Source organism: Chelonia mydas, chromosome 11 (assembly GCF_015237465.2).
Source record: "Chelonia mydas isolate rCheMyd1 chromosome 11, rCheMyd1.pri.v2, whole genome shotgun sequence".
Taxonomy (NCBI): Eukaryota; Metazoa; Chordata; order Testudines; family Cheloniidae; genus Chelonia; species Chelonia mydas.
Window position 1 is genome coordinate 13,754,991 of NC_051251.2, and position 26,068 is coordinate 13,781,058.

General features: G+C 44.2%; 1 protein-coding gene across 1 annotated transcript in view; it reads left to right on the forward strand.

Annotated features, from left to right (window-relative positions):
* The first annotated feature begins 1,991 nt into the window (after nt 1–1,991).
* Nucleotides 1,992–26,068, forward strand: part of SCTR (secretin receptor) — a 31,499-nt gene continuing 7,422 nt past the window's right edge. The window contains exons 1-6 of the mRNA XM_037912629.2: nt 1,992–2,036; nt 6,395–6,521; nt 16,063–16,173; nt 23,508–23,611; nt 23,989–24,086; nt 25,128–25,260. Of these exons, the coding sequence (XP_037768557.1) occupies nt 1,992–2,036; nt 6,395–6,521; nt 16,063–16,173; nt 23,508–23,611; nt 23,989–24,086; nt 25,128–25,260 (618 nt within the window). The remainder of the gene's footprint in view (nt 2,037–6,394; nt 6,522–16,062; nt 16,174–23,507; nt 23,612–23,988; nt 24,087–25,127; nt 25,261–26,068) is intronic.

Consider the following 26,068-nt stretch of genomic DNA (forward strand, 5'->3'; position numbering starts at 1 on the left):
GTCCTAATGGATTAAAACAAAAAAGTCCACTTAAAAATTGAGTGTAAAACTATCTATGGAGGTATTTATGCTGTGTGTGCATCACTCTAGTATCTGATCACTTTACACAAACTATTGGCCTGAGTCTACAGACCCTTTCGCCATGTAACCAACCACACAGACTTCAGTGGTATTATAAGTAAGGGTTTGACAGATCAAGGTTTATATTAGTGACTTCAACCTGTGATTCTTTAAATCCATATTCCAAACATCAGGTTAAAAAGATGTATTGCATGGGTGTCAAATCATAATGGAGGCAAATTAATCCAGGATTTAAATCTGATGAGGATTACAAGTCATGGGAAGGAGGCGAATCAGAGAAATTTTAACAGAAGTATTGGAAAAACTGAAAGGTGTTATTAGCAAGCACTTACAATTGAAGTTAGTTGGAGCTTGATGTGTAAAGAGTCTAAAAATCTGAGTAATACAGTTCAAAGTGTGCACTTTGTTTAGTTTGCTTATAGAGCCATAGTGCAAAGTTCATTTAACACCATACTATATCTGGAGCATCACAGATAGAAACGAATGCAGCTTTTTTATTTCCTGGACTACACTAATAATGGGCCATATTCTCAGCTCCTATATTGATCTGGATCTTGGCTCTGGCCTATTTGACTGCTCAGTCCCATATGGCCCTTTCTTTTCAATATATCTGGGGGCCCTGGTGCCACGGGAAAGGGTGGATTGGGCAGAGTGCTTCAAGACAGTTCTTGCCACAGCTGGGCATCCTGGTGTTTCATTGCACTGACAGATTTCTGCTTTATTTGAGGCTGCCATTAGTGTTTGCACGTGTGTGTTGGATGTGTGATTACTCGATTGAATTTACTCACAACTTCGAATAAACTCGGCAGCTGGAGATTTCTGAGCACGTGGGTTTGGCAATCCTGGGCTTGTAGCCCACAACCCATGTAAGAGCTTGTCCCCTTGAAATGGTTGACTTTGGCAGCCATCCCCACTAAAATGAAAAGTGCTCGGCTGCCAGTGAACAGGATGCTGGGAGCACTGGAATCGCTACAAGGAGCACGAGGGGGTGGACAAACCTACATTTCACCAAGAGGTACAGCAGGTGGGTGAAAGTGATGGCGACCTGAAATCTGTAGTGCAGTAAAAAAAAAAAAAAAAAAAAAAGAACAACTGTTCCCCTGGAGGTTTTATGAGCTCCAGTGGCTGAGGGTGGAGTCTGGGGAATATTTAGATTCCTTCCCTTAGGGGGTGTGAATAGCAGATCATATTCCACTCTCACCCCTGAAGCTTGCCCCTGCCTTTAGATCTCCTTTAATGTGCTTTGCTGCCTGCAGCCCCACCTGCTTGGTAAGTGACAGTTCCTCTATAGAAACTCTTTCACTCTACTGATTTCTCCTTGCACTTGTCCCATCTGCACGCTCTCTGGAAACACACGTTCCCAGCGGAGAAGGCTCAGGCAGCCTGAATCACATTCTGCCAGCCCTGTTTCCCAGCAGGGCACTTATTCCTGGGCTGTGTGCATCTCCAAGCCCTATGGTAATTACTATTTCCCCTTTACAGATTAGCTCTGCCATTGTGAAACTTGCATCTCACACAGGAGCCCTGCTTGTTCCCTTATCAATTGGAACATGAGGAATGATCATTCCTCGCCGACATGCAGCGATAAGAGTGAATAATAGCACAGAGGGGAAGAGGACAGTATAAGGAACATGCTCAACGGAGGTGCTTGTTATTCTTGGGACAGGATCCTGCTGCAAAGCAGGAGGAGAGTTTGGGGGTGCTGCTGTCATTGCTGATTCTGTCTAGGGTTCAGCAGCAGGAGAGGAGCATTGGCTCAGGATGATAAAAGTTAATTCCAGCCAGGAGACCAGAAGGAAAATGAACTATGTGAAAGAAACTGAAGGGACCGAGAAAGCTACAGTGGAGAGCGCAAGATAGCCTGATGATCTCCCGTGCATAGGGATGAAGGAAACAGACAGCAACTGACCATGTGGCGCATCCTGGTGATTCTTTTCTGGTTTTCAACTCTAATTGTAAGTATTTGCCGCTGCTTATTTTACAGCTCCTGGAATCACACGTGACATAAATACACACATTCCATGGGGCAGCATAGTCTAATGGAGAGAACACCAGACTGGGTGACAGGAGTTCTGGTTCTATTCCTGGCTCCACTGCTTGACTCACTGTGTGACCCTGGAAAGACATGGTGATGTTCTGTGCCTCAGTTTCCCCATTTTTCAAAGGGAAGGATAATGCTTACCCACTTTTGTAAAGAACCTGAAGATCTGTGGGTGAAAAAGTGATTATTTACAAGGCAACTGTTTATAAAGTGCCAATGAACTTCACTGGAGCTATACAGATCTGCATCAGCTGAGAATCAGGGCCATAAGGTTAAAGGGAAACTGGTTAAAACGTACATTTAAAAAAATGATTCGGCATTACTAACCTCTCATTTGTTTCAGACTGAAAGAATGTAATATCCTGACTTGCTTAACAACATATATTTTGGTTTCCTAGCATAAGATTCTTAAAGTTATTGGGTTTTTACCCCATTATTCACCCTCCAGTACCCCTGTGTCTCACCATCAACTACTTACAAAGGATAGTTGAACCTGGGGCAAAATCATGGCAAACTGGTCACCTTACACCAGTTTTTTGTAACGAGTATAAAATCAATACTTGAATACACCCAGGGTAAGTGAAGATGAGCTGGTGCAGATGAGTACAATTTTATTCCATCTGGTGAAGATGAGCTGAGCACAATTTTATTGCAGTCAATGCAACAGATTATTTACACCCGCCAGGAATTTGGCCCATGGTTGCTGGAGAATGGATTAAGCCAGTGGTTCTCAACCAGGGGTACGCAGAAGTCTTCCAGGGGATACATCAACTTATCTAGATATGTGTCTAGTTTTACAACAGGCTACAGGAAAAGCACTAGTGAAGTCAGTACAAACTAAAATTTCATACAGATAATGACTTGTTTATACTGCTCTATATACTATCCAGTGAAATGTAAGTGCAATATATTCCAATTGATTTATTTTATAATTATATGGTAAAGACGAGAAAGTAAGCAGTTTTTCAGCAATAGTATGCTGTGAAACTTTTGTATTTTTATGTCTGATTTTGTAAGCAAGTAGATTTTAAGTGAGATGCAACTTGGGGTATGCAAGACAAATCAGACTCTTGAAAGGGGTACAGTTGTCTGGAAAAGTGGAGAGCCACTGTATTAAGCTGGTTCTAGGCATTCTGTTTCCATGATGAATACAGGTTGCTGACTTTTTGCTTTTCAATCAGCTTCCACAATAAAAATAGGGAACATCCTTTTCATGTAGTGCCAGTTTCTTCTTCTTTTTGTTTTCAGGTTCTTAGGCTCTAGCCCAAGGGTACTCGAGATTTTTGTTTTACTGAGGACTCCAAAAGCACCCACTTTCTTCTGTGATTCCAACCACCGACGTCTATCTACCTACGTCTTTTGTGCCTCATGTCCAAGAATCCTTTGTTCTCTTTCAGTCCCGCTCAAACCCAGAAGCCAAACCCCCAGCTATCACAACATAACAATATACTGATTTGTTTTACATTCAATGTGCTATATATCGCCATGGCTGCTATTTACATTCAATATGTATAGATCTGATAGTTTCACAAGTTTAAAAATGTCTGAAAAAGGATTCTTGATTGTTATTGAAAATGTCATGAATTGCATATTTCTGTAAATTCAGGACACCCAATTATTAGAGCTGTTTATATTTGGAACATTTTCTATGTAACTAGAACTAAAAAATTTTTTTTGGTAAATTAAAATTTAGAACCTTTAGAAAATGTTGGGACCCCAGCCCCCACCCTCAAACAGGGACAACATAGGCTCAGGGAGGGAGGAGTTATTTGAGTCAAGGCAGATAGGAAAGCAACTGAGAAACTCTGGAATCAAATGTTGATTTTCCTCAGTAAACACAAGCTTGTGTGCTGCATGCTGCACTAACATGAAAAGAGGCAATGTACAAGGAAATGAAAACTGGATGGGCTCAAAGTCAATGGGGTATAAGGAATGCAGCATCAGGCTGTTTCCTTTGAACTTGTGTACTGTAGACACTAGAAACCATAATTGTATGGTTCTCTGGTCACGGCATTAATGGGTGCTCAGGACATTGCAGGAGGTTTCAGCACATTGCAGAACTGGACCCACTATGTGCCCAGATCCTTCATTCCTTGCATACTCCCGGTTCCACTGACATCAAAGAATTAAGGATCAGACCCAATAGAACCTCTTCTTAGTTGGAAACAAAGTTTGTAAGTCAGAAATTGAATTCTTCATTAACTATCTGTTGAATGTGAAATCCAGCTACCGATACTGAAGCCAATGACACAACTCATGGGAGTAAGATGAGCATGATTTGGTCCCCAAAACCAGTCATTTTAAGAAATTAAATTGTATATGTACAACATATGCTGTTTGGGGAATACTTACTCTGGCAAACCAGATACCTAATAAGTTGCCAAACAGACACATATGTTAAAAGCAGACAAAAACATTCTAGGGATAGAAAAATAATTTGTAATATAAATTCAGAGAAAGATATATATTTTTTAAAATTTCTAAAATAACTTTTTGGGGACCTAAAGGAAATGATACCCAGAGATGATGTATGGTGTTTTAAGAAAAAAAATGATGCTGTTTCTGAAAATATCATTAACCTAGTCATTAATATTTATTTTTTGTATCTGCTGACCCGTTCCTAGAATAGTTAATATCCACTCTAGAGGATTCTAGGCCATTTTCACCACTTGCTTTAACAGTTTTTGATAGTGATTTTCCTATTTTTAATTAATGTTTTGCATTGAATTGAAACACTATTGCACAAATATATCTTAATCAGGACTGCTGGGGTTGTATTGCTAAGTCCTGAAGATGTACCAAACTTCTTTAATAACGTAATTGATTTGCATATAAAAATACATTTATTAAAAAAGGCACTTAACAAAATTCAAAAATGATTGAATGCAATCTATAATTAACAACAGAAAATAGTGATTATAATTTGATTTCTTTACACATTTAAATCCAACAAGTCATTCCTCTTTTTGGAAGGCTTTTGTTATAGATCTAATGATTTATAAACCCCGATTTCATGAATAATTATTTTTCTCTTATGTGATTATTCTCTGCTTGTGTGATTCCAAAAAGTTCTTTTTCTCATACATGAATGAGTGACCTTTCATTGTGCAGGGTTGAACCTCTCTAATCCAGCACTCTCTGGTCCGGCAACATCTGTGGTCCGGCATAGGCGCCGACTCTGTGGGTGCTCCGGGGCTGGAGCACCCACAGGGAAAAATTAGTGGGTGCGGAGCATCCACTGGCACCAAACTCCCCCTTTTGCCCTCCTCCCCCCGCGCCTCTCATGCGCCAGCAGCCCCGTCCTTACCAACTCCTCTTCCTCCCTCCCAGGGCTTCCAGAGTGCCGCAAAGATGCCGGACTAGAGAGGTTCAATCTGTATTATGATGCACAATGGGTAGGGGAAAAGAAGGAAATACTGAATAGAATAGACCAATTGGATGAGAGATGATCCACTTTTAAAAAGAACAAACTCTGTTCAGGAAGAAAATATCAAGAAAATATTCTTGGGTGAAATCTTGGTTCCATTGAAGTCAATGGGAGTTTAACTGTTGACTTGAACAGACTTGGGGCCCAGGATTTCACTCCCATTCTTTGGAACAGACTCAGCACTAGAAATTATTATGGATCCTATTGCACAAGGTACTTATCCTTTCCTTCAAGGTTCTCAATGCTGACTGACATTTCAGTCAATTTACAGGATTAGTAAAGAGACACTGCCATGAATTTTACATAAAACTCTCAGAGGCACTTATGCGCTCACGTCACTACCTGCAGCCTCACTGATTTGCAGCAAGATTTCTGAATGAATGAGCAGTGTTGACTTTCATGGGATTGTATTTGTACAACCAATAGAATTTGGCCTAGTTTTGCCAGTGAAAGGCTGGCCTAGGGAATGCCCAACAATTCTGTGGTCTAGTATTCTGTAGGGCCAAACTCAGCACTCAGTTACACCAGTATAATCCAAGACCCCAATGATGTTTTTGCAGTGTAACAGAACACAACTGGGCTCCTCATACAGTATTTAGAGTAATAATAGGCCAAAACTTGAACGCATTGATGTCAATACGCGGGAGCAGGCCCACTGTAAATCATAAAGTGGTTGTATACTATTAAATAAAAAGTTTATTTTTATATGCTCTGTTTCAAAGAAATGTCATGCAGAATCAGATGATGGGGCTGTGTAGACAGCGTTAGTGTAAGGAGAGTTTTGTGGGTGGCAAATGTTTCAAAAGAAAAAGTCAAACAGCTCAACTTCTTTTCAAAATTTGCAGATCAAGGCTACCCCACCAGTATGTGACTTGCTGATTGTCCTGAGGAAGGAAGAAGAACTCTGTTCTGAGATGCTGTCCCAGGAAGAACAGAACAGAACATCTGAAAATGACCAGTTCATGAATTCAGGTAAATGGTGGATCTATGGGGAAAATTCTAACCTCAGATTATCACCGTGGATGTGAGATCTAACACTGTTCCTCTGTATAGGCTTAAACTCTCATAGAAAATATATGGGAGTGCTGACCCATAGGGAGAACAGAATATCAGTCAAGATCTGTCGTGTGGCTCTCAGAGCAGATTTTTGCCCTTAGCATGAGTACAAGCAGTGAGGTGGCAAAATTTGCAGATGATACAAAGCTACTCAAGATAGTTAAGTCCAAAGCAGTTTCCTTGCCCCACTTTGTTGGGTGTTTAGTTCCCCTACCCTCGTTTTATGATTATATCCCTTGGTTGACGGAAGGCAACTTGAACTCTCAGCTGGTTCGGATGAGCGAAAACTCAGGGAAGCCCAAGGATGAAGTACAGTGCTGCAGAGATCTGCTTGGTAGATATGAACAGCTGCCTACAACACATCTGATCATAGCCCCAGCCCTGCTCCCCAGGACCTCACTGTGGTTTGTCCAAGTGGTATCTTACTAACAAGCAGACAGGTCTTAAGAGAAGCCCTTCGTTAGGAAGGAAACTGTGCACAGAAATAGGGTAACAAACCCCCTACCACTCTCCAGCCCCAGCCTGCGACCAAGCCTGCCCTCGGCTACTTTGTTGCTTTTATTACCCAGCGTGCAGTGCCTCACAGGAAAAGTAAACGGATGCATAAAGGGTGTACAAGAAGTGTGGCATCTCTATGCTTCCCGGAGGACTTACTCTATGGCACAATCTAATTTTTCAGAGTCCTCATGCTGTGTCTCATGGAAGCACAATAGGTTTCCTTTCCCCTAAGACATTCCCTGTAGTTGAATATTAGGTCACTTGTTTCATATTTGGTTGGTCATATTTGCCAGCGATTGAAGAGGACAGTGGTTAGGAGCAGGGATTGCCTTTTCACACTCCATCCTCTCATTGGCTTTGATCCATCAGAGGATCTCAAAGCACCATACACACACATTCATGAGTTAAGCCTCACAACCCCCTGCCATATAAGTAAGTGCTCTTATTATCATTTTGCTGGTAAGGAAACAGAGCCCCAAAGACGTTTACACACCTAAATGTTCAGAAGCACCGCTAATCTGGAGTGCCTCCATTTTTGTTGTCCCAGTGAGTGAGATGCTCAGGGCCTGATTTCTAGAGGAGTTGAGAACCTGCCTCTCGTTTGGCCCAAGAGGGTGGAAGTCTTGCATTTGGGGACCAAAGCCTATGAGGATACTTTGAAAGATTTCGGTTCCATTAAATCCAGAACCTAATATTGATTTAGTCTCCAAATTGAATCCCAAAATCTAGTCTAAACCTACCCTGGATCCAGAGCTGAAAACTGCCTTCTTGGCCCATCTCTAGTTGTTACAGGAAATCATCACATGGGATTTGCTACTGGAAAAACAACTGTGAAGAAACCAGTTAAAAACAAAGGGCCACATTCAACCCTTGGTGTAACTTTGTAAATGGGAGTCAGAATAAAGCAGTTCCCATAAGTCAATAGACTCTCTGATAGGAATGATCAGTCACCCTGTTAGAGTGGGAGAGAAAACCCAGGCAAGTGAGTGTGTTTTCCTGGGTAATGACTTCAGAACAGTGTTTGAACTACAGAGCAGTATTTTCTGCCTTCTGTTCATGTTTTAATGATGGTTTGTTATTACTTTGGTGTCTTATGTAAATAGAGCTGCGGCCTTTTGCTTCTAATATCAGTGAGGTTAATTTAAATTACATCCAGCAAAGGCTGAAGTTGTGGGAACCTGCCAGCACTTATGGCTTCTTGCTTTTGTTATCTGCATGCTTTTATCCTTGACACCTGTGCGGAGAAATACTCGTGCAGTGATCCTCAGACTGGTGCAGCGAGGAACCAACCCCTGGACAACCTGTGGTAGACATAATAGCAGTAAGCATGCAGGAAAGACAAAGACAGCTAGGCAGAGTGTGGCTCCCCCATCTCTTTCCCCTGCTCTTGTATACCTACCCTAGACCCCTCTGCAAAAGCTCTACCTGGCGAATGAGGGAGCAGCTGGGCGTGGAATTGGGACGGGGGACAGAAAGAGTTTCTGTAGGGGAATGCGTGCCTTCTGATGACTAACATCCATTAAAAAAGCCCAAACAAACAGGATTAGTTAACGGTGCTCTGCACATTGCTGATTTCTGTGATGTTAAGGCTGTGCCAGAATCAGGCACAAAACATCTAAGCGAAAGGCCGTGCTCTGTAGATTACTATGTGAGTAAAAGGAGCCCTCTGGATTTTCCCACCATGGTTTAAGGGAGGAGTGTTACACTCAAATACCAGTGGGGTGCGTCTACACTGGAGCTGGGTGCAACTTCCAGCTCGGGTGGACATACAAGTGCTAACTTTGATGGAACTAGCACCCTAAAAATAGAAGTGCAGCCAAAGTGGCGCCGGCAGTGGGGGGCTAGCTACCCGAGTAAGTACCTGTGTTCCAAGGTGGGGCCGTACCCGGGACGGCTAACCCAGCCCATTGCCCACGTCACCACAGCTACATTTCTATTTTTAGCATGCTAGTTAGGTCAAAGCTAGCACCTGTAAGTACCCAAGCTAGAAATTACATCTCCAGTGTAGGCGTACCCTTAATTACCATAACACTCTTTTTTACACTCCAGTTTATGGGTGGGGGGAGAGATTCTTTCTTGCCTGGAATGTGCTTGGTGCAGGAGAGTGACTGGGGAGGGAGATTATTAGGGAACTGGGATCTTTATTCCCTCTGGCATAATTCAGAGCAGTTTAGGGGCTGCTCTAATTTTTGTTAGTTGGCTATTGTCCCAAAGAGCATACACCAGCTGAGAATCAGCAGAATGCAGCTGTGCTCTGCCCTCACTCTGACATGCCTCCTATGCTGGGGTCAGGATGGGTAGTTGCCACAGGAGCCTGTATGCCAGCTTTACTGCAGCTGAGAGATACCGTCTTTTGGAGGCACTTCTCAGCTGGCCAGCTACATCTAGGGTATGTCTACACTACGAAATTAGGTCGAATTTATAGAAGTCGGTTTTTTAGAAATCGTTCTTATATAGTCGATTGCGTGTGTCCCCACACAAAATGCTCTAAGTGCATTAAGTGCATTAACTCGGCGGAGGGCTTCCACAGTACCGAGGCTAGTGTTGACTTCCAGAGTGTTGCATTGTGGGTAGCTATCCCACAGTTCCCGCAGTCTCCGCCGCCCATTGGAATTCTGGGTTGAGGTCCCAATGTCTGTTGGGGCAAAAAACATTGTCGCGGGTGGTTCTGGGTACATGTCATCAGGCCCTCCCTCCCTCCATGAAAGCAAGGGCAGACAATCGTTTCACGCCTTTTTTCCTGAGTTACCTGTGCAGACGCCATACCACGGCAAGCATGGAGCCAGCTCAGCTCACTGTCACTGTATGTCTCCTGGGTGCTGGCAGATGCAACACTGCATTGCTAAACAGCAGCAGCAGCAACCCATTGCCTTGTGGCAGCACATGGTGCAATAGGCCTGAAAACCATCGTCATCGTGTCTGAGGTGCTCCTGGACGCCTCGGTAAGGTCGGTCAGGAGCGCCTGGGCAGATATGGGCACAGGGACTGAAATAGGAGTGACTCGACCAGGTCATTCTCTTTTGTCCTGCCGGCAGTCCTATTGCACCATCTTCTGGTGAGCAGGCAGGAGATGTGGATGGCTTGCAGTCCTACTGCACCGTCTGCTGCCAGCCAAAGATGTAAAAGATAGATGGAGTGGATCAAAACAAGAAATAGACCAGATTTGTTTTGTATTCATTTGATCCCCCCTCTGTGAAATAACGGCTGACAATTGTTTTGGTGAGATCTGTCAGGGGCACCTTGAAAACTTTAATGGAGACTCAGTCCTGCCTGAAATACCAGAGGGAGGGATAGCTCAGTGGGTTGAGCATTGGCCTGCTAAACCCAGGGTTTTGAGTTCAATCCTTGAGGGGGCCATTCCGTGTAACAGTTGTTTTTGTTTCTCCTTGATGTAAAGCCACCCCCTTCGTTGATTTTAATTCCCTGTAAGCCAACCCTGTAAGCCATGTCGTCAGTCGCCCCTCCCTCCGTCAGGGCAATGGCAGACAATCGTTCCGCTCCTTTTTTCTGTGCAGACACCATACCATGGCAAGCATGGAGCCCGCTCAGATCACTTTGGCAATTATGAGCACATTAAACACCACACACATTATCCAGCAGTATATGCAGCACCAGAACCTGGCAAAGCGAAACCGGGCGAGTAGGCGACGTCAGCACGGTGACGAGAGTGATGAGGACATGGACACAGACTTCTCTCAAAGCACGGGCCCTGGCAATCATGGGCATCATGGTGGGCATCATGGTGCTAATGGGGCAGGTTCATGCCGTGGAATGCTGATTCTGGGCCCGGGAAAGAAGCACAGACTGGTGGGACCGCATAGTGTTGCAGGTCTGGGACGATTCCCAGTGGCTGCGAAACTTTCGCATGTGTAAGGGCACTTTCTTGGAACTTTGTGACTTGCTTTCCCCTGCCCTGAAGCACATGAATACAAAGATGAGAGCAGCCCTCACAGTTGAGAAGCGAGTGGCAATAGCCCTGTGGAAGCTTGCAATGCCAGACAGCTACCGGTCAGTCAGGAATCAATTTGGAGTGGGCAAAGCTACTGTGGGGGCTGCTGTGATGCAAGTAGCCAACGCAATCAAAGATCTGCCGGTATCAAGGGTAGTGACCCTGGGAAATGTGCAGGTCATAGTGGATGGCTTTGCTGCAATGGGATTCCCTAACTGTGGTGGGGCCACAGATGGAACCCGTATCCCTATTTTGGCACCGGAGCACCAAGCTGGCAAGTACATAAACCGCAAGGGGTACTTTTCAATAGTGCTGCAAGCACCGGTGGATCATAAGGAGCATTTCACCAACATCAACGTGGGATGGCCGGGAAAGGTACATGACGCTTGCATCTTCCGGAACTCTGGTCTGTTTCAAAAGCTGCAGGAAGGGACTTTATTCCCAGACCAGAAAATAACTGTTGGGGATGTTGAAATGCCTATAGTTATCCTTGGGGACCCAGGCTACCCCTTAATGCCATGGCTCATGAAGCCATACACAAGCAGCCTGGACAGTAGTCAGGAGCTGTTCAACTACAGGCTGAGCAAGTGCAGAATGGTGGTAGAATGTGCATTTGGATGTTTAAAAGCGCGCTGGCGCAGTTTACTGACTCGGTTAGACCTCAGCGAAACCAATATTCCCACTGTTATTACTGCTTGCTGTGCGCTCCACAATATCTGTGAGAGTAAGGGGGAAATGTTTATGGCGGGGTGGGAGGTTGAGGCAAATAGCCTGGCTGCTGATTACACGCAGCCAGACACCAGGGTGGTTAGAAGAGCACAGGAGGGCGCGGTGCGCATCAGAGAAGCTTTGAAAACCATTTTCATGACTGGCCAGGCTACGGTGTGAAAGTTCTGTTTGTTTCTCCTTGATGAAACCCCCCACCTCTTGGTTCACTGTACTTCACTGTAAGCTAACCACCCTCCTCCCCTCCCTTCGATCACCACTTGCAGAGGCAATAAAGTCACTGTTGCTTCACATTCATGCATTCTTTATTAATTCATCACACAAATAGGGGGATAACTGCCAAGGTAGCCCGGGAGAGGTGGTGGAGGAGGGAAGGACAAGGCCACACAGCACTTTAAAAGTTTAAAACTTTAAAACTTATTGAATGCCAGCCCTCTGTTGCTTGGGCAATCCTCTGGGCGGGAGTGGCTGGGTGGCTGGAGGCCCCCCCACCGCGTTCTTGGGCGTCTGGGTGAGGAGGCTATGGAACTTGGGGAGCAGAGTGGTTGGTTACACGGGGGCTCTAGCGGCGGTCTGTGCTCCAGCTGCCTTTCTTGCAGTTCAACCATATGCTGGAGCATATTAGTTTGATCCTCCAGCAGCCTCAGCATTGAATCCTGCCTCCTCTCATCACGCTGCCTCCACCTTTCAGCTTCAGCCCTCTCTTCAGCCCGCCACTTACTCTCTTCAGCTCGCCACCTCTCCTCCTGGTCATTTTGTGCTTTCCTGCACTCTGACATTGTCTGCCTCCACGCATTCGTCTGTGCTCTGTCAGTGTGGGAGCACAGCATGAGCTCAGAGAACATTTCATCGTGAGTGTGGTTTTTTCGCCTTCTAATCTTCACTAGCCTCTGGGAAGGAGAAGATCCTGTGATTCTTGAAACACATGCAGCTGGTGGAGAAAAAAAAAGGGACAGTGGTATTTAAAAAGACACATTTTATAGAACAATGGGTACACTCTTTCACGATAAACCTTGCTGTTAACATTACATACATAGCACATGTGCTTTCTTTCCAAGGTCACATTTTGCCTCCCCCCACCACGTGGCTAGCCCCTCCTCCCTCAGTTTGCCTCCCCCCCTCCCCATGGCTAACAGCAGGTAACATTTCTGTTCAGCCACAGGCAAACAGCCCAGCAGGAACGGGCACCTCTCAATGTCCCCTGAAGAAAAGCACCCTATTTCAACCAGGTGACCATGAATGATATAACTCTCCTGAGGATAACATAGAGAGATAAAGAATGGATGTTGTTTGAACGCCAGCAAACATACACTGCAATGCTTTGTTCTACAATGATTCCCGAGTACGTGCTACTGGCCTGGAGTGGTAAAGTGTCCTACCATGGTGGATGGAATAAGGCTGCCCTCCCCAGAAACCTTTTGCAAAGGCTTTGGGAGTACATCCAAGAGAGCTGCGAATGCCAGGGCAAATTAATCATTAAACATGCGTTCTTTTAAACTATGTATACTATTTTAAAAGGTACACTCACCAGAGGTCCCTTCTCCGCCTGGCAGGTCCGGGAGGCAGCCTTGGGTGGGTTCGGGGGTACTGGCTCCAGGTCCAGGGTGAGAAACAGTTCCTGGCTGTCGGGAAAACCAGTTTCTCTGCTTGCTTGCTGTGAGCTATCTACAACCTCATCATCATCATCATCATCATCTTCCTCGTCCCCAAAACCTGCTTCCATGTTGCCTCCATCTCCATTGAAGGAGTCAAACAACACGGCTGGCTGAACCCCCTAAAATGGCATGCAGCTCATCATAGAAGCGGCATGTTTGGGGCTCTGACTCGGAGCGGTCGTTTGCCTCTCTGGTTTTCTGGTAGGCTTGCCTCAGCTCCTTCAGTTTCACGCGGCACTGCTTCGGGTCCCTGTTATGGCCGCTGTCCTTCATGCCCTGGGAGATTTTGACAATTGTTTTGGCATTTTGAAAACTGGAACGTAGTTCTGATAGCACGGATTCCTCTCCCAATACAGCGATCAGATCCCATACCTCCCATTCGGTCCACGCTGGAGCTCTTTTGCGATTCTGGGACTCCATCATGGTCACCTCTGCTGATGAGCTCTGCATGGTCACCTCTGCCGATGAGCTCTGCACTCACCTGCAGCTTGCCACGCTGGCCAAACAGGAAATTGAAATTCAAAAGTTCGCGGGCCTTTTCCTGTCTACCTGGCCAGTGCATCTGAGTTGAGAGTGCTGTCCAGAGCGGTCACAATGGAGCACTCTGGGAGAGCTCCCGGAGGCCAATACCATCTAATTGCGTCTACAGTACCCCAAATTCGACCCAGCAAGGCCGATTTCAGCACTAATCCCCTTGTCGGGGGTGGAGTAAGGAAATCAATTTTAAGAGCCCTTTAAGTTGAAAAAAAGGGCTTCGTCATGTGGACGGGTGCAGAGTTAAATCGATTTAACGCTGCTAAATTCGACCTCAACTCCTAGTGTAGACCAGGGCTTAGATTCCAACAGCTTTATGCCACATGAGAATCTGGCCTTATATGTCCAAGGGCAAAAGTAGCTGAAAACTTGTTTGTTCCCCCCCCATCCCCCTCGCCCCATCGTCCCTGGAGAAAACCATCTCCCAATATTACAGACTTGCTGGTGTTGAAATTGATATTATACTCTGTGAAATGAAGAAGTTAGAACAAAAACAACGAGGAGTCTGGTGGCACCTTGAAGACTAACAGATTTATTTGGGCATAAGCTTTCGTGGGTAAAACCCCCCATCCTTTAAGGTGCCACCAGACTCCGCGTTGTTTTTGTGGATACAGACTAACACGGCTACCCCTCTGACACTGGGGACTTAGAACAGTTTGTTTCACAGGTTTTATATCAGCTCTGTTGACATAGAGCTTTTAAAACCAGACAGCACAGCAGATCTCAACATAAACATCACTGGGGTTAATGTATGGTTTGAAGGAACTGCAGTAGTTAAATTATATTGCTTAGAAATAAACAGTTGCCAGGTCAGATAAACATTCAGGCGGAGGCATTTATCAGAGCTGAAAGCCATTGGCCGTGAGTAAGCTACTTGTTTCTAAACATGATCACAGTCATACAGGAAGAAATCAGTTGAAAAATGTCAGTCTGATGGCTGCTGATCCTGTAAGGTACTCAGCACTGTGTAGAAAGTGCCACGCACTTTTCTCTCTCTCACGTTTTTTTACAGAAGTCTCGTTTTCATTCTGCATCACAAAGCAAAAACAAATTTTGAAATCTGGAAATTTTTCACAAAATGTAATTCTTGTTTTCCATCCAGCCCCATTCAACAAGGTGTTCAGCACCTGGCAGGATTGAGCCCTTAGTCTGCAAATGCAGCATCGCGCCAGCTGCCTTGTTTCTCAGTCTGTTAGAAAACGGTGGTGGTGAGAGGGGAAGGGTGGCTAAAATGAATATAACTGAGTGACTGCAAGTGTAACTTTTTTCCATATACAGATAGCAAAACAGGTCATCTCAATTTGAATGACTTGTGCTTAAATGAAGAGAGCACCAAAACAAGAAAGAACAAAAGTAAAGTCTCCATGCGAGCGCGCACGAGAGAGAGAGAGAGAGAGCAAAGGGTGTGTTCTTTTCTGCTAACAGTCTGAACTCAAAAAGAAAAGGAGTACTTGTGGCACCTTAGAGACTAACCAATTTATTTGAGCATAAGCTTTCGTGAGCTACAGTCACGAAAGCTTATGCTCAAATAAATTGGTTAGTCTCTAAGGTGCCACAAGTACTCCTTTTCTTTTTGCGAATACAGACTAACACGGCTGTTACTCTGAAGTCTGAACTCAGAATGTCTGCCAGTCATTGCAGAGAGCAGAGACCTTAGTGAGTTAAAGGTGCAATACAGAGAAAAAGTCACAACAGTTACATCACTAAATACATTGCAGTGGGATCTCAAATCAATAATGGTTCAAAGGTGGGGCCTCAAACTGAAATAATTGGTGGGAAAGTAGGTTCAAACAGTACAGTCTCAAAGGCATGGGCTTGTGCAAGAAATAATGTCATTAGTCAGCCCTCTGTCAGATTTGACTACTATTTGGGAGGGAATAATGATCTTTCTTTCCCCCTAACTTGTGACTAGCTGCTGTAATTTGTTTCCTTTATAATCACAGTAATTGCTTTTCTAGAATAACTAAATTAAGTTTTGATCTCTTACAGCAGGAAAGCAATCGAGAACCACAGCTGAGCCCAGAACATTTTTATTCTCTGAAGATGTGACTGTCCAGGGAATATGTTGAATGATGCTTTTGTTCTTACATTTTAGGCAGATGTGCTGGAATGTGGGATAACATGAGCTGCTGGCCTTCTTCTTCAATTGGACAGACTGTCAGTGCTCATTGTCCAGAATTCTTCCAAATGCTTACTGGAAAAAAAGGTAAAATAAAGTAATTTAAAAGAAAATCCTTTAAATGTCATTCGATTTAAAAAGGGGATACTGTCAGGTCAGATTTCGTTTTTAGAAAACCTAAACTAAGAAAAAATGTTTCCATATTTTTTTAAAGGCCAGTGACCAGAATTCATTGGAGTTTGCAGCCTGAATATTTTCATCATTGTACTAATGCAGGACAGCCTGAAAATGAAATTGACTAAAAACAAAAATAAAACTAACTACTCTCTTTTTTTATTCTGGTGATCCATAAGGCTCAGACAGGGATGAAGAACATTTTTTTGATTTTTCATTTCAAAAGGCTTATGAAAATATAACTTATTTTATACCTAATTTAAAAAAGAAGAGAAAAAAGGTTGAAATTGGAATAAAATGTTTGAAATTTTCAAAACAAAATGTTTCAGTTGACCCAAATTGATTTTTTTTTATTTTCAGTTTGAAAAAAAATCAACTTTTCATCCCGATTCAGGATGGCGAAATCTTTTGAAATGTTGAATATTCTCATGGGGTGGGAAAACCATTTCCCAGACAGCTCTACTCATGATGATTTTTGGCTGGAAAAGCACAAGCCGCTGTATGCTAAAAGCACGGCCACTAATTCAGCCACTAGAGGGAGCTGCTAACACTTGAGAAGGTCCAATATTTAGTCTGTCCAGTAGAAAACAGTAGCATACATATCAAAGTTGGATGGTGATTGGAGTGGAACAGAGGTCGTACATCCAAAGGTTACTATCTGAAATCATGGGTGCATTCTGCTATCTGAAGGAAGGGGAAACCATAACTCTAGCAATTCTAAACTTAATTTGCCCTTAATATACTGAGTGTCCGAATTGTAGTAAGTCACTAATAATAAGCAGGTTTCAGAGTAACAGCTGTGTTAGTCTGTATTCGCAAAAAGAAAAGGAGTACTTGTGGCACCTTAGAGACTAACCAATTTATTTGAGCATAAGCTTTCGTGAGCTACAACTCACTTCATCGGATGCATACTGTGGAAACTGCAGAAGACATTATATACACAGAGACCATGAAACAATACCTCCTCCCACCCCACTCTCCTGCTGGTAATAGCCCATCCAAAGTGACCACTCTCTTTACAATGTGTATGATAATCAAGTCACCTACTACAGGACAGGCCTAACAAAGAAAATAACAGAACGCCACTAGCCGTCACCTTCAGCCCCCAACTAAAACCCCTCCAAAGCATTATTAAGGATCTACAGCCTATCCTGAAGGATGACCCAACACTCTCACAAATCTTGGGAGACAGGCCAGTCCTTGCCTATAGACAGCCCCCCAACCTGAAGCAAATACTCACCAACAACCACATACCACACAACAGAACCACTAACCCAGGAACCTATCCTTGCAACAAAGCCCGTTGCCAACTGTGCCCACATATCTATTCAGGGGACACCATCACAGGGCCTAATAACATCAGCCACACTATCAGAGCTCGTTCACCTGCACATCCACCAATGTGATATATGCCATCATGTGCCAGCAATGACCCTCTGCCATGTACATTGGTCAAACTGGACTGTCTCTACGTAAAAGAATAAATGGACACAAATCAGATGTCAAGAATTATAACATTCATAAACCAGTCGGAGAACACTTCAATCTCTCTGGTCATGCAATTACAGACATGAAGGTCGCTATCTTACAACAAAAAAACTTCAAATCCAGACTCCAGCGAGAAACTGCTGAATTGGAATTCATTTGCAAATTGGATACTATTAATTTAGGCTTAAATAGAGACTGGGAGTGGCTAAGTCATTATGCAAGGTAGCCTATTCCCCCTTGTTTTTTCCTAACCCCCCCCCCCCCCAGACGTTCTGGTTAAACTTGGATTTATGCTGGAAATGGCCCACCTTGATTATCATACACATTGTAAGGAGAGTGGTCAGTTTGGATGAGCTATTACCAGCAGGAGAGTGAGTTTGTGTGTGTGGGGGTGTGTGTGTGTGAGAAAACCTGGATTTATGCTGGAAATGGCCCACCTTGATTATCATGCACATTGTAGGGAGAGTGGTCACTTTGGATGAGCTATTACCAGCAGGAGAGTGAGTTTGTGTGTGTATGGGGGTGGGGGGGTGAGAAAACCTGGATTTGTGCTGGAAATGGCCCACCTTGATTATCATGCACATTGCAGGGAGAGTGATTACTTTGGATAAGCTATTACCAGCAGGAGAGTGAGTTTGTGTGTGTGTTTTTTCGGGGGGGGGGGGTGAGAAAACCTGGATTTGTGCTGGAAATGGCCCACCTTGATTTTCATACACATTGTAAGGAGAGTGGTCTCTTTGGATGAGCTATTACCAGCAGGAGAGTGAGTTTGTGTGTGTGATATTTGGAGGGGGGGGGGTGAGAAAACCTGGATTTGTGCTGGAAATGGCCCACCTTGATTATCATACACATTGTAAAGAGAGTGGTCACTTTGGATGGGCTATTACCAGCAGGAGAGTGAGTTTGTGTGGGGGCGGGACGGAGGGTGAGAAAACCTGGATTTGTGCTGGAAATGGCCCAACTTGATTATCATACACATTGTAAGGAGAGTGATCACTTTAGATAAGCTATTACCAGCAGGAGAGTGAGTTTGTGTGTGTGTTTTTTTTGGGGGGGGGGGGTGAGAAAACCTGGATTTGTGCTGGAAATGGCCCACCTTGATTTTCATACACATTGTAAGGAGAGTGGTCTCTTTGGATGAGCTATTACCAGCAGGAGAGTGAGTTTGTGTGTGTGATTTTTGGAGGGGGGGGGGTGAGAAAACCTGGATTTGTGCTGGAAATGGCCCACCTTGATTATCATACACATTGTAAAGAGAGTGGTCACTTTGGATGGGCTATTACCAGCAGGAGAGTGAGTTTGTGTGTGGGGGGACGGAGGGTGAGAAAACCTGGATTTGTGCTGGAAATGGCCCAACTTGATTATCATACACATTGTAAGGAGAGTGATCACTTTAGATAAGCTATTACCAGCAGGAAAGTGGGGTGGGAGGAGGTATTGTTTCATGGTCTCTGTGTATATAATGTCTTCTGCAGTTTCCACAGTATGCATCCGATGAAGTGAGCTGTAGCTCACGAAAGCTTATGCTCAAATAAATTGGTTAGTCTCTAAGGTGCCACAAGTACTCCTTTTCTTTTTAATAATAAGCAATGATCAAAGTGAATGGGTTCAAAACAGAATCACAAGACAATGTCCATTAACATTAAAAAAAATTTGACTCTGTTCATTTAGCATCTTGGGTTGAAACCAACAACAGTTTATTTCCAATGCAGCTACATTCTGTTCTATTACATATACTATGATTTGTTTGTGACTCATACATTCAAACTCTTAAAATGCCTACGGCCCTGTCTTATGCAATTTTAAGGGGAAAAACAAATATACAGAAGATTTGTTTATTTGAAAGAAAAACAACTGCCAAAAGTTTGCTCTCTTAGCCACTTAGTTACAAAGAATACTGATATCCACAGATACAAAGGAATCACATGTTAGGGACACAGATGGGTCTGAACCAAATCCTCGATCTAAACATCCCGCAGCTCTGGGATCTAGATCTGTATCTGCATCACAAACATCTTGGCTGATCCCCACCTGTGTAATGAGCTGAAACAAAAGTCAGGACCCAAATATTGTTTGAATGAAGGTCAGATCCAGATCTGAATGTTGAGTCTTACACGCATGGATGGAGTCTCAGTCTTACACGCATGGATGGAGTCGGGATGGAGTCTCAGCAGAGTATAAAAGAGAGCATGTCGTGATTTCCTGAAAATATAAATATTTCCTAAAAATCAAATACCATCATTAATACAATACTCATGTACATCAATATTAAATTTCCTTCCTGATTAAGCATCTAAAGTTCTGCACTTTTGTGCACACACCCACCCCTTTATCATGTCTTGTCCTCTTTGACACACTTAGAGCCTTTCTTCCTACTCTGGGTTGTCAGATATAGGCACACTTCTAGTCCCACTTCTAAGCACTGCATTTTGGTTTAACTTAATGTTGCTTATCTCTGTCTGACAGAAACACACCACAGTCTGCTTCTACAGTCAAGGACACTTGTGCTCGACTTTGTAGGCAGGCTGAGAGGGAAGGATGAGGTGGGGAGGCGATGGGGAAGATGGGGATTGTCAGGAGATGCTCCTTCTTCTCCTTTTTGCTGCTGTGCTGAAGGACAACTTAGAAAAATGTGACTCAAAATTCAAACCTGACCTTTCCAAAGACATTAGCTAGAGCAAGGCTTCCATAAAAGTAAATAATAATCTAATATCTGGCACATCTCTAACGCCTGCCACCCAAGGAGTTCAAAGCCTGGGTCAGGCATCTTTCTTTTCCACCCGATCTTTAAGTGACAGCCTTTTTCCAGGGGCATAGTAAAGTCAGAACAAAACGTGGAGGGGCTGTCAGTATATCAGAATTGTCCGGTCTGGCGCAGCAGCCCAAATATTGTGCTGATTTTTTTCTCCAAACAATACTACTGACTCCAATGGGGTGCCACAGCGCATAAGCCAGTGCAAAATCTCCCACGGTGTGCATCTTAGTTGCTTTTCCTTCTCTCCCTTGAGTATTGGAGGGATCTTGCCAGACTCTCCTGCTGCAGAAATGTGATAGCTTAGTTTAGAATCACTGGAAAAATAGAAACCATGTGATACCATTCAGGAAAACAAAACTTGTCAGGAACCAGCTGCGGTCATTGAGGAGCTGAATATGGCCCTCCGAGTCACGCCTCTGCACTGGAAGAGTACAAGAGATGGAGAAGAGCAAGTGGGTTTATCCTGAGAATGGTTGCTGCTGAGGTTGGCATCCATGGAATTCTGACCATACTGAAGCCATTGGGAGTTTGATTCAGTATGGCCAGTATTTCACCCCATATCTCTAGAGTAGATGAGACAGTGGTCGCTTCTGGCTGACAGTTGCACATGGCTATTGCTATCACCCAAACTTTATTTCTTGGCAAAAATACGTTTCTCTTCAGCACACCATGTGGGTTAGATGGCTATAGCGGCAACCGGTCAGAGATACTTTTCTCTGGTGATCTGATGTTGGCTTGTAGCTTGTCTAGGCCAAGACCAGGACTTTTTTCTTGTACTCTGAGGTGCCTAATACAAGTGTGAGCACTATGACATCAATAAATTTGAACACATTCAGTGCGTCATTGGTTCTCTAGAAATTCCACACGTAGATTGCTTCTGATTATGTTGCAAATCCCAGCCTCTTGTGACTTAATGTATGTAAAATCCATACATATGCATGCTCACTAGGGAAAAACTACTGAGGGACATTCCTGTGTATGTAAGTTTCAAGGAATGCATCACACTTCAGATTGTACACTGAGTTCTTCCTGGAAGCCGGCTGCTCAGCAGACTGGTAATACAGTCAGTCAGGTGCTGCTCTTTTTCCACATGGTAGAAAATACACAGATATGGTTTACTGCTATAAGAAGGACTCGTATCCATGTTATAATTCCACAGGACTAAGCTCTCCCCTCCTGCTGGCACACATGCGCACAAATCAGATGTGTTTTCCTTGTAAATCCCCTAAAAATACACAAAATATACACAGTCACGGTTGGGTTTTTAAGGGAAGAGATGAGCCATCATTCAGAATCACAGCAGTGATTTCATACAGACTGAACAGAGCCCTCAGACCTGAGGCACTGTTTGTACTGTGATGAGCTGGGGGAAAACCTTGTTGTGGTTGAGTTAAAACCTTTTTCATACTGATGTGTAAACACGCCCTTCACTTAAGATAGTTGTAAGAAACACTTCAGGGGCCACACCTAAAACATAAAAAAGAGAATCTGCCCAGAAACTAGCACCAGGTACGTGGCAGGTTCCTCTGGGTGTGACCAGGCGTGTGAGAGAACATATGGAAACTGAGAAGAGACAAAGAACAGGGAGAGGCATAGGCAGAGGCTCTGGGGGGAGCCTGAGTCAGGCAGCCAGCTAGCCAGTGAGTGCAGTGTGACCCTGAAAGGGGCTGGAGAGAGAGAGAGAGAGAGAGCGCAAACTTTTGGTTCTGCTAGCTATGGAGGCTTGGGGCTGTGAGCTAAAAGACTGCTCCTCTTGGTTCTGGTTCCTCCTGTGTTCAGAGGAGCAGGACTTTGTGCTCTTCTTGTGGCTAAACAAGGAAAAATACCAGAATCCATTAGTTTCTAGTTCCAGCTGGAGCATCCTGAGGGCCCCAAAATTTAACTAGCCTCTCAAGTCAAAAAGGGGCAAGAGTAGTCACTGCTGCAGATCAAACATCTTATCCTCTCATCAGTCAGAGATAAGCAATCAGACCTCTGAGCTAGGGATCTTCAGGAAAATGTCAAACTTCTCTGGGGCATGAATCTGTGGTGCAATGAGTCACAGATTTGCTGTTCCCAGAACACAAACCAGCAAACACCAGATGTACAGAACAGCTTTGCTTATTTATGTTTCAATTAGTAAAATGCACCCTTCGCAACTGTCCCCGGATGCGTGAACAATATCATGAAAAACACACAATCCATTGGACAAATATCAATATAATTAACTCACCACCTCATCAATAAACTGCATGCACTATGCACATAATTCTCTCCCCTGCTCTCTACCCTGAGAAAAAAGCCTGAAGAATTGGTGGGCTTTGTACTGGGCCCCTAAAGGTTAGCAGACTCAGTCCCCGAACTCCAGAGTCAATGTCTATGGCTGAGAATCACATCTCCAGCTCCCCGATGTTCAAGACTAGGGACTCAAGTATCAGAAGGGTCGCCATGTTAGTCTGTATCTGTAAAAGCGGCAAAGAGTCCTGTGGCACCTTATAGACTAGCAGACGTATTGGAGCATAAGCTTCCGTGGGTGAATACCCACTGTTAGTCAGAACACCTCAGCTGATCTCAGTTGTTGTGAAGACACGCATGCAGAGAAGCAGTCTCCCGTGTTGCCCACAGCCAAACAGTATAGGGCTGTACGGCCTGGTCTAGCTCCCACTGAAGCAGCCAACAGCATAACTCCCATTAACTTCATTAATACAGGATTGTAGGCCTGATCCAAAGCTCATTGTGGCCAACGGAGTCTTCCATTGACTTCACTGGGCTTTGGGTGAGGCTCCTAGCCCTCTTAGACACTCAGATGATTCATTTTGCTTCTGTTCAGCTACTAAGCTACATAAAAAAGATGCTCGCACCGATGGCTGCATTTCACCTGTATTATGCTGTCTGCACTCCGAGAAGGGAACTATTCTGCATGCTGTTGGAACACTGCCATTGTTACTGATCAGCAGGTGGAATAATCATCCCGGTACAGTCGGGAGGCATTACACCTTGCTTTGTTACTGCTGTCACAATACAGGTTTTGTGCATCGAAACTGCACCAGTGAAGGTTGGTCAGAGACATTCCCGAGACCCGATGTTGCTTGTGGCTATGACGTGAATGACACTGCCAATGAGGAAAGAGTGAGTCTGATTTATTGTTTGTAAGTTACAGTTTGTTGCTTCATGAAACAATGACCTGGGGGGAGAGATATTCCAAATTAGTAGCAGAGAGAAAGGATGGTGTTTGTGGTTCAAGTGTGAGATTGGTAGTCAGGCGGTAGTCAGGTGTCTGTGTGTATGTGATTGTCTGTCTATCCATCCGTCCCAGAAGATCCTCCAGTTTGCACACCACACGCCTTCCCCAAAAGTAGAATACCCATGTTTATGAAAAAAAATATAAATGTGAAACAATACAAAGAAAGAAAGTGGATGCTCTTCTCTTAACACGTCAAAATGGGCTGATTTCCAGGAGATATTTAAAACTTAAAGCGAAGATTCAAATGTCTGTCTCTTTACAGCGCATCTACTTCATGAAGCTGAAGACCATGTACACAGTTGGATACAGTACCTCCCTTGGGACTCTGACAGTAGCCTTAGGAATCCTGGCCTCATTTAGGTGAGGGGAAGTTCTAGGCTGTTTGTTTGAATTTGTTCGGAACTGCTGATTAATTCAGAGACGCCCCACATTCCTTTGTTTGCTTTCAGAAGAATTTAAATGGTGAAATTTTCAAAATTGTTATAGAAATCGGGGCTGAAAATGCACTCAGGGTCAGTAGTCCATCTCCTGTTAGCGCAGGATTCTTCCCCGTAGTGTGTTTTTTCTGTGCTTTTGCCAGCCTGGTTTCCAAGATTGGTGCTGCCACCATGTCTTCCCTTACGAGACTAGCTCACATTTTAATAGTTCTCACCCGCAGGAAGCTTTTCCTTCACTATTCAGCCTAAATTTCCTTTAAGTGCATTTTTTTGGGCCTAAATCTGGAGTAACTCTATTGGCTGAAGTCCAGTATTTCAGATTTTTACCAGCATGGCAGAGTACAAATTTGAGCCCTGGGCATGTATAATTTATGTACTTCGGAGGCTTGATGTTGTTGGTTACTCAACCAAATAAACTTCATTTATCATAAATAATGTATCAGTAAAGTGCTTCGGGACCCAAAATGCTTTGCAAACTATAGTCCGTCCTAAGTCTGCAAGCTCTCCAGGCACAGATTTCCCATTGGCTGCCGGGGGATTCAGCACATAGTGGGTTTGCAGGTACAAGACCAGAATCTAGACAGCAGCACTGATATGCAACCAGTTCTGGGTAGAGGGCAGCAGCTTGGCACATGTCACAGTTCAGAATGTGTGGGGAGGGGAGATTTTGGCCAGAGATATTACAGATATTACCCTTGACTTTTACAGCAGTGCCCTGATATCTTCTCTGTAAGAGCAGACATGACATTGTTTTTTCAGATTTTGTCGAAAGGAACCCCTCAGGGCGGGTAAATTGCATGGAATTAACACTGATGTCCCTTTGAAGGACAAAGGGCTAAGTTGATTCTGCTAGGCTTTGAATCTGTAGGCCCTAGGAGCCTAGGTCTTTGAAACCTGATTACATCAATAAGCTATCCCCTCTCTAGAAACATAATTTCATGAGATTTCTCTCTTTTGGGTACAGAAGACTCCATTGTACGAGGAACTACATCCACATGCATCTGTTTACGTCCTTCATTTTCCGAGCCTTGTCAAACTTAATCAAAGACACCATTTTGTTTTCTTCTGAGGACGTTAACTACTGCGGGGCACACACGGTAAACTCCCAGACTTCCAGAATCTTCAGTTCCCTACCCTTCCACTGGAATTTCATCAAGGCAGTTTGTAAGGAAATGCTGATGCAGGAAAGGGAGCCTACTTCTTTGGTCTTTCCTTAACATAGAGAGTTACTGGAGAAGAAAGCATTCTCTTATATAAAAGCACCTCTCTCTCTCCCTCTTGTCACTTTATTGTGCATGTTAATTGTGTCAAGCTGAAATTCTCACCATCTTTTTACAAGTTTGGGCTAGACATCGGTTTTATTCTCTCCTCCCAAGGAAGAATCTAAATAGATGGGGGAAGTGCTTTGTGGGAAATCCTGGTTCATTGAAGTCAATGAGAGTTTTGCCATTGATTTTGATGAAGCCAGGATTTCACCCTCTGAGCTGAATCTTGCAGAATGTCACAGGCTTTCTTTCCTCTGTCTGTGTGATTGGGTGGGAGATGGCCACAGAGAAGAGGAAAAGGGAGCACTCATTCGACCATGCAGAGCCTGCCCTTAGCTCACCTGCATAGGCAAGAAACCCTTATCCATGGCTGTCTTAGTAGGCACAAAGCCATAAGCTTCCTCCTCTGCAGCAATGCATTAGTCCCTCCCCCTTCCAAGGGGGTAGAGGCCATGGAAAGAGAGTCAGTGCTACATCTGCTCCCCAGTTCAGCCTCCCCACCCCAAACCCATGGAACTCTAATCACCTGTCAGCTATGAAGATGGGCTTCAACCCAGTAGGTTGGGAAAAGGTTTTGCTCTTTTGCATATTCATGATCCATACAATCCTTGGCCTCTCTACTGAGGTTTCCAAATTAAGG